Below are 8403 nucleotides of genomic sequence, written 5' to 3' on the forward strand. Positions count from 1 at the left end.
TCTACATATTCCATCACGTTGCCTGTGAACAGAGATAATTTTACATCTTCCTATCCATGCTGGATGCCTTTTGTGTGTTTCGTCCGACGGCTCTGGCTGGAACTTCCAGCGCTGTGTTGAACAGCAGTGAAGAGCATGGGCATCTTTGTCTTGTCCCTGGTCCCAGAGGAGAAGTTTTCTGCCTCTCACCATTGAGTACAACGCTCACTGTGGGTTCTTCCCACATGGCCATTGTTATGTTGAGGTCCTTTCATTCTAGCCTGGTTTTTTCCATGTTTTTATCACAAAAGGGTGTTGAGTTTGTTCAAAGGCTCTTTCTGCATCGATTAAGGTCACGCAATTTCTTTCCTTCATTTGGTTACCATGGAATACAACATCGATCGGTTTTCGTATGTTGAACCGTTCTTGCGTTCGGGAACAAATTCCACCTGGTCCTGAAGTAGAATCCTTTTAACACACCGCTGAATTGGGTTTCTGCTAGTATTTCATTGAACTTTCCATTCTATTTCAAAATAAAGCGTTTTTATGTTTCATTGATTCATTCTCCTATTCGGAAAATACCGAAAATGCACATGGAATCCCTTTCTTTTTTTTTTTTTTTCACACAGAATTGACTTGTTTAATACCACCCCTCCCTTGCCCTCTGCCTCCAGCATACTCCCTAGAGTAGTACAGGCAGGGCAGATCTAACTATTGGAAGGAATCCCTAATACTTTTCCAGGGTAGAATTCTGGCTAGTCCAAAAAGGGTCCTTCTTTTAAGGGTTTTGAGAAACTAGACACTGCAACTTATTAGTATCGGCGACGTTTGTTTGGAGCAAATTCAGCTCCAGGAGCTGCACGGTTGAATGCAGGAGGAGTTCCACCAATTGCCCCAATTCCTTCCATTGTAGCAGCCTGACCAAAGCGTTCAGTTGTTGGTGGGGTCAATCCCAAAGTTCCATCCGGCATCATAGTGGCAGGTCCTGGAGGAGCTGGGGTACCAGCTGGCACAGGAGCAGGGGGCATGGCACCTCTGTTGTTTATGCCCATAGCACCTCCCATAGCCATCTGACCCATCCGAATCTCCTGCTCTCTCGCATCAGGGAAGGTTCCCTTGAATCCTTCCTGCTGTCGCCGCATCATTTCTTCTTGCTGCCGCCGCATTTCTTCTTCACGGCGCCTGCGCTCTTCCTCCTGCCTGAGCTCCAGTTGCTTTCGTTTTTGCACCTCTTGGTTGTGCAGCTCTTCCATCCTCCGAAGTTCTTCTTGGCGCCTCATCAAATCCTGTCTCATTAGCATGACCTGGTGCTCATGGCGTGCAGCCTCCATCTCCATCTCCAGCTTCTCACGAGCCTCCTTGATGTTGCGGTCCACTTGGTCCTGCTGCTGCTTCTCCATCTCAATGAGTGCCTTCCAGCGCATGGCATACTCATACTCAAAGGAGCCAGGCTGTGCAAATCTGGGTGGCTGCTCTCGTTCCTTGTGAAACTGCTGGTTTTTTATAACCAGCTTCTCTGGAAGTCCCTCTTCATCATCTAACTGGTCCATGGGCTCCACAGTCACAGGACGAGGAAATGTGGTTAGCAGGAAGGAGCCTTCACTGCATCTGTCCAGAGCTTTCCGAGCAGCTGGCTTCCCTGAGAACTCAACAATGCCTTTTCCTGAGGGCCTTCCTCGATCATCCACAATGACTACAGCCCTCTCTACCTGGCCAAACACAGAAAAGGCTTCTTCCAGCAGTTCGTTTGACACATACTGAGGAAGGTTTCGAACTGTAAGGGATGCACTATGGCAGGCAAAGCGCACACGCAGCTGCTTTCCACGGAGTGGCATATTGTCCAGCTCCACTTTGGCAATCTCCGCTAGGGTTCGTGTTTCCAAGCGGATAAAGCCAAATCCTTTATCCTTATGAATGAAGACTTCGCCTGCCTTTCCATATTTCTCAAATAGTTTCCTCATTTCTTCCTCGGTGATGTCGGGAGGAAGATTTCCCACAAAAAGACGGCTTCGTTGGGTGAAGGTCTTCTCTCCTGGTTTTCTAAAATTCTTCAGGTCAATAGTCAAGCCTTCATTTTGGCTGCTGGCCTGTTGCCCATTTGCAGGTATTGGTGGTGGTGGCGGCTGCTGCTGTTGCTGCTGGTGGTGCTGCTGCTGGTGGTGGTGTTGATGATGCTTTCTTGGAGTATGGTTTTGCTTCTCCAAGTTAAAAGTTTTATTACTCTGCATTTTTGCACCCTCAACTTCGATTAAAGACAGCAAAGTGCCTCCCAGTTCTCTCTAACCTCGACTTCTCCTCTACCGACTGGTCTCTCCTCGGAGTAACGGCGACCTGGAATCCCTTTCATATGTGTCTTCGGTATCCCTGTGACCAAGAGCAAGAGAGAGTCACAGAGAGGCAGAGATCCCCGGAGACCCAGGGCTTTGAGCTGGATGCAGGACTGGCCAGGCCCCTGGGGCGTCCTGTGGCGGTGAGGATGGGGTCCTGTGGGTTCCACGTATGGGAAAAGTGGTGAAGCCACGACTTGATCATCTGATGATCAGAAGAGTGTGGGTGGCAGGAGCTGGCAGGTGTCACCAAAGCCACTTCCTGTTGTGCTTAGGCACACAACCAAACTATGTTTTCCAGCCTCCCTTGAGTTTGAAGATTATCACAGGACTGAGTTCTGGCAAAGGAGTATGGGCATTGGGTGTGCCAGCCTGGTCTCCAGGACACCCTGGGAAGCTGCCCCCAGGTTCTTTTCCCCTCTGTCTGGAACCAAGGTGATCCCAGGGCCATGTCTGGAACCCCGTATAGAAGGTGGAGGAACCCTAGGAGAAGGAATCCCGTTCCTGACCGTTAGGAACAGAGCCATCCATGAGCAGAATTGGACTCAAGAGCAAAATACACTTGACTGTGTGCGGCAGCAGAGATTGTTAGGGTTTTCTATTATCCTCACTGAGGTATTAACCCAGGTATCCGTGCCACCATCTCTGGGTGTTGAGCTGCACTGGCCCTTCCTTCTGGAGCACTCTGGCCTCTCAGTTCTCTTCCTTCTGAAACACTCTGACCTCCCTGTCCCCTCTCGCCTGGCTCTGCTGCCTGCTAGGCTGTGTCCCAAGGCCAGGGCTACAGAGGAGAAGGGGAACCTCAGTCTCTCAGGTGGAGAAACGTTGGGGAACTGACTCAGCCTCACGCCTCTGGGGACCCAGTCATTCTCCCACCTCCCCGCTACTGTACCCACCCCACCCCTTCGGTTGTACACCTGCCCCACGGGAACACAGTGGAGCCTCTAGAAAAGGAACACAGTGGAGCCTCTAGAAAAGGGATCACAGCGGAGCCTCTAGAAAAGGGATCACGGCGGAGCCTCTAGAAAAGGGATCACGGCGGAGCCTCTAGAAAAGGGATCACGGTGGAGCCTCTAGAAAAGGGATCACGGCGGAGCCTCTAGAAAAGGGATCACGGCGGAGCCTCTAGAAAAGGGAACATGGCGGAGCCTCTAGAAAAGGGAACACGGCGGAGCCTCTAGAAAAAGTCCAGGTGCTGCTTCCACACAGGGGCCGAACCTGAACAGCAGCACAAAGGAAGGCGCTTGCAAGACTCACCCAGAGATAATAATGCTGCAGTTTCCACAACTGCTCTGTTTTAATATCAACTCCCACGAATTGAGGAGATGTCATTTTCCTTATTTACAGATGAGGAAGGTGAACCCGGGCAGCCCATCCCACGCACCCTCCTGCAGCAACACCCCCAACACCCCTCTGCCCACCCTGCTCCGGACGCCTGAGCCGCCTCCCCTACGTGACGGCCTCAGAGGTCTCAGCCGAGGACCCAGGGGTCACCTGTGTGGTCCAGTGCATCTGAAGCCACATCCACACGTGAAGTCTCAGGCTCACTGAGAAAGCTCAGCCTCGGCTCGGCTGCTGGGGCTGCAGGGGAGGCCAGGATGACCCGGAGGGAGGAACCAGCAGCAGGTTCCAGGGAGGGGGTGGTGGAGAATACTGGAGAGGAGAGTATGCAGCAAGTCCCAGCTCCGCCATGTGGCCAGGAACACCCCTGCGGCCTGGCGGCCTGTCCCTGCCCTCCAGGGCTTATTCTCCCTCAGGGCACCCAAGAGGAGAAAACTTCCCCTGCCCTCATACTCTCACTGCAAAGTCTGGGTAGGGCTGAGCCATTTCGGACGGAGGCCCACTGCCCGCAGAGAGGATCAGCCTCCTCCAGGGTTCTGGGGAGGGGACGGTGGCAGGAGGCGCCTGGTGAGATCTGGTGAGCACCAGTTCCAGAATGAGGGGGCGGCAGGGGAAATGTGGGGCGCTGTCCGAGGTCCTGACCCTCCCTGGAGGACCTGTCTATGTCAGGTTCAGGACTCAGAGGACCTGTGCCGCAGCGAGAACAGAGGGGTCCGAGGTGGCAGAGACGGGGCAGATGGGGCTCACAGCAGCACCTGTCGTGCAGACTCGGGGCTCCTGGGCATCTCTGATACTCAGGGGCCATGGGGTCAAGACAGGTTCAGGGATCTGGCCAGGTCTAGGGACTGAGCGGCCTCAGGGCTGCCTCCACCCACGGCACTCACAAGTCCCCACGCGGTGTGAGTCAACCCAACCTGGAGCTCCGGCCAGGGGCAGTGCAGGACTGGACAGAGCCCCCACCAGAGAGGCCAGTGGTGGTGGACACGGAAGGGACACCAGCCTTGGAAGGAGAAAGGGTTTATCTCCTGGAGGAGAGCCGGCCGGCCGGGGACGTGACAGCGGCCTGGGGTCCAGAACGGAGGGAAGGAGTACTGGGCTTGGCGGCCCGGCTGCACTTCAGCCTTCTGGGAGACTCAGCCCCCTGGGAGGCTGCCCACAAACGGGCCAGGCGTCTGCCTGGAGGAATGGGCTCCCCGTCAGCTCTGTGGCTCCCCAAGCTGGCAGATATACCCAAGTCAGAAGACAGAGAAGTGTGGTCTCCACGTGGAGTGGCACCCAGACCCCCTACCCGGGCCCCACTGGGAGACCTTAGGCCCCTTCCAAGCCATTAAGCCCTCATCCCAAAAGTCAGACGTGCTGATCCCTGAAGCCAGGCCTGACGCCAGGGGCCTGGTTTTCTGCTCTTGACGGGAATAGCTCACAGCTGTGTGTCTATATCGGAAGCCACTTCTACCAAGCCCAGTTATTTATATGCCTCCTTCCCAAACGGAAATATAAGGAAATGTGTTAGCAATTTTGACTTTATTTCATAAAACACAGGATGAGGCCAAATGGAAGTCTGTTTCTGAATAGGATTACAGATTACAGATCTGAAAAACCAAGTTCACTTTCAGCTGCAAATATCATTTAGAGAAAATGTCTTGTTTTGTAAAAAGAAGCTGTGTGTTGACAGATTTCTTCCCCTCAAATTCTAGAGGGATTTCAAAGCCCTCAGTGGGCGTTCTACCTGTGGGGGAGGCAGTGCTCGCATCCCAGACACACCCTGACGCCGTAGGCCCGGTGCAGTGGAGTCCCCAGACACAGCTCCGTGGCCACAGGCTTGGTGGCAGGGGCAAGGCTGGCTGCCATGGTGGCAGGGGGGACGCCACCTCCACCCTGACCAAAGCCTCAGGTGCACTGGCCCAGCAGTAGGATGTAGAGGTTCCGGGGTCCCCATAGCAAGACAAACATCCTCACCCTCCCCTGGGAACCTGGAAACCCAGCCATGCCGTTGAAGCCTTCCAGGGAGGTGCATGTTGCCCACCCCCAGCTTGTCCCCCATCCCTGGCTTGTCCCCCATCCCCGGTTTGTCCCCCACCCCACATTTCCCTTTAACTCTCGCTCAGCCTCATGTAGAGGTTAAAGGGAACACCCCCGGGCAGGTGACGCCTCCCCACCATCGGGTGACCCACCTGCTGCCTCCCACAGCCCTCCCACGTGCCCCCTCCCCCCGCCGCAGCAATGCCCGAGTTCGCTCTGCCCACCCTGCTCGGCAATGCCTGAGCCGCCTCCCCTGCATCATGCCTGAGCCGCCTCCCCTGCATCATGCCTGAGCCGCCTCCCCTACATCATGCCTGAGCCGCCTCCCCTACATCATGGCCTCAGAGGCCTCAGAGGCAAGTCTGACGCCCCCCGTGCCATGCCCACCCTGCCCACAGGACCCTTGAAGACCCCAGGTGTCTGCGGGCTCCCTCATGTCGGTCCCCCAGTTCCTCACTTGCTGGTGGTCTCTCCTCGCCTGTCACCTCCCCGAAGGTTTCCTTGGTGTCCAGGTGCCTCTCAGTCCACACCTTCCTCTTCCCGCCCCAGGTGTCGCATCTGCACACGTCAGTCAGCGCATTTGCGCTGGTCTCTCCCTCCCGCTGCTGGTCAACCCCGCCAGGCATCTACCATAGGCCCTACACCCATGACAAGGACTGGCAGAGCCCTGGGGAGGGCACCGAACCTAGGAGGGCTTCCTGGAGGTGGGTCAGAGCGGAGCTGGGAGTGGGAGGAGGACCATCACCCCTGGACTGCGCTCCTGCATATGTGAGAGAGGAGAGCAAGCCGTTCCCGCATATACAGATAGGAGACTGTATCATTCCCGCATATACAGAGAGGAGAGCGAGCCGTTCCCGCATATACAGATAGGAGACTGTATCATTCCCGCATACACAGAGAGGAGAGGGTTCCGTTCCCGCATACACAAAGAGGAGAGTGCACCCTTCGCGCACATGCGTAACCTCATTGCATGCTGATGAGAAGCCCCGGGCGTGCATGTGCACGGGCAGTAAGTGACTCGCAGCTCTTTCCAGCGATGTCCCTTCTGTCTTTAAAATTATGGTTAGTAATTAGCACAGAATTTTTTCTTAAAAAAACAAGAGTAAGAAGTCATTTAATGATTTCCAAACTAATTACGAATATGGCCATACTTGGAAAAGCCACTCCCTAAAAGCGATGATTTGGCTCAAGCTGCTGTGAGAACCTGAGCAGAGTCATCCTCACTGAGAACCTGCCCGGGAGGCACCTGCAGTGAGAACCTGCCCGGGAGCCACCTGCAGTGAGAACCTGCCCGGGAGCCACCTGCAGTGAGAACCTGCCTGGGAGGCACCGGCAGTGAGAACCTGCCCGGGAGCCACCTGCAGTGAGAACCTGCCTCGGAGGCATCCATGGTGAGAACCTGCCCGGGAGCCACCTGCAGTGAGAACCTGCCCGGGAGGCACCTGCAGTGAGAACCTGCCTCGGAGACACCTGCAGTGAGAACCTGCCTCGGAGGCATCCATGGTGAGAACCTGCCCGGGAGACACCTGCAATGAGAACCTGCCTCGGAGGCACCCACAGCCGTCAGTGCCACTTTTCACCCCGGCCCGAGGCAGCGACCCCTTCGCATCCCCACCCCGCCTGCCCTGCCTCCTCAGTGGGGTGAATGGATAAAGGACGTTGGTTCTGGTTATCATCTTTGAGCTGCCAGGTTTTTTAAGGGCTGCATGGGGATATCATTTGCATATCCTCAAACTCACACACTTAACGTGTCCAATTCAGTGCTTTTTAGTATATTCACAGAGCTGTGCGTCTATCACCACAATTTTAGAACATTTTATCACCTCAAAAAGAAAAGAAATCCTGCTTCCCCCAGCCATCACTCTGAGTCCCCCGTTTTCCCCAGCCCCTGTCCATCATGAAGCCACTCTCTGTCTCTGTAGATGTGTCTGTTCAGGACGTTTCACATCAATTCAGTCATACACCACGTGGTCCATGGAGACCAGCTTTGTTCACTCAGTGTGATGCTTTCGAGACTCTGTGGGAGCGATCTGGCTGCGGCATCTGTCACCCCATTGATTACCAGGGTTGATTCCACTGATGTGGCCAGCTCAGCGCTGTTCCCTTCCCGCCTCACCGTTCCATGTGCCTCCTTCCCAAAATTGTGTGCTCAGCCAAAGAAAATGACCTTCCCAAACAGAGAAGGACCATTCTTCAGTCCGGGATGTCCGAGCAGCCACACTCCCCTGCTAGAATCTCCAAAGAAGCTCTCGAGGTCCATCCATGGTACAACTGAACTCAGACCTCTGTTGCCTTTTAGGGTTTAATACAATTCTATCGTATGGATTACATCACATTTTGTGTAACCACTAATCCCTTGGCAGAAATTGGGGTCGTTTCCACTTTTTGGCTATCAGTAATCAATGCTGCTGTGAACACGGATGTACAGCTTTGCCCGTGGACACGCCTGCCCTTCTCCTGGGTAAATGCCTAGGAGTAGAATTCCCGGGTCATCTGGTAACTCTACATTTGACATTGGAGGGAAAACGAGACTGTTTTCCACAGTGACTGCACCATTTGCCACTCCTGCCAGTGACGGATGAGGGATCTGGTTCTCCACATCCTCCCAACACCTGTCATTGTGCCCGTTAGACGACAGCCGTCCCAGTGGGTGTGAAGCACTGCCCCTTTGTGGCTTTGATTTGCCTGTTCCTGAGGGCTGCTGATGTTGAGCATAAGTCCACGTCCCTATTGGTCA

General features: G+C 54.6%; 1 protein-coding gene across 1 annotated transcript; it reads right to left on the bottom strand.

The window, feature by feature from the left end:
* Positions 1-606: 606 nt before the first annotated feature.
* Positions 607-2306, bottom strand: LOC139358764 (non-POU domain-containing octamer-binding protein). The gene has a single exon (XM_071080776.1). The coding sequence runs from the start codon at positions 2205-2207 to the stop codon at positions 792-794; it is 1416 nt and encodes a 471-aa protein (XP_070936877.1). The 5' UTR covers positions 2208-2306; the 3' UTR covers positions 607-791.
* Positions 2307-8403: the final 6097 nt, after the last annotated feature.

The sequence above is a fragment of the Macaca nemestrina genome, chromosome 15 (genome assembly GCF_043159975.1).
Source record: "Macaca nemestrina isolate mMacNem1 chromosome 15, mMacNem.hap1, whole genome shotgun sequence".
Lineage (NCBI taxonomy): Eukaryota > Metazoa > Chordata > Mammalia > Primates > Cercopithecidae > Macaca > Macaca nemestrina.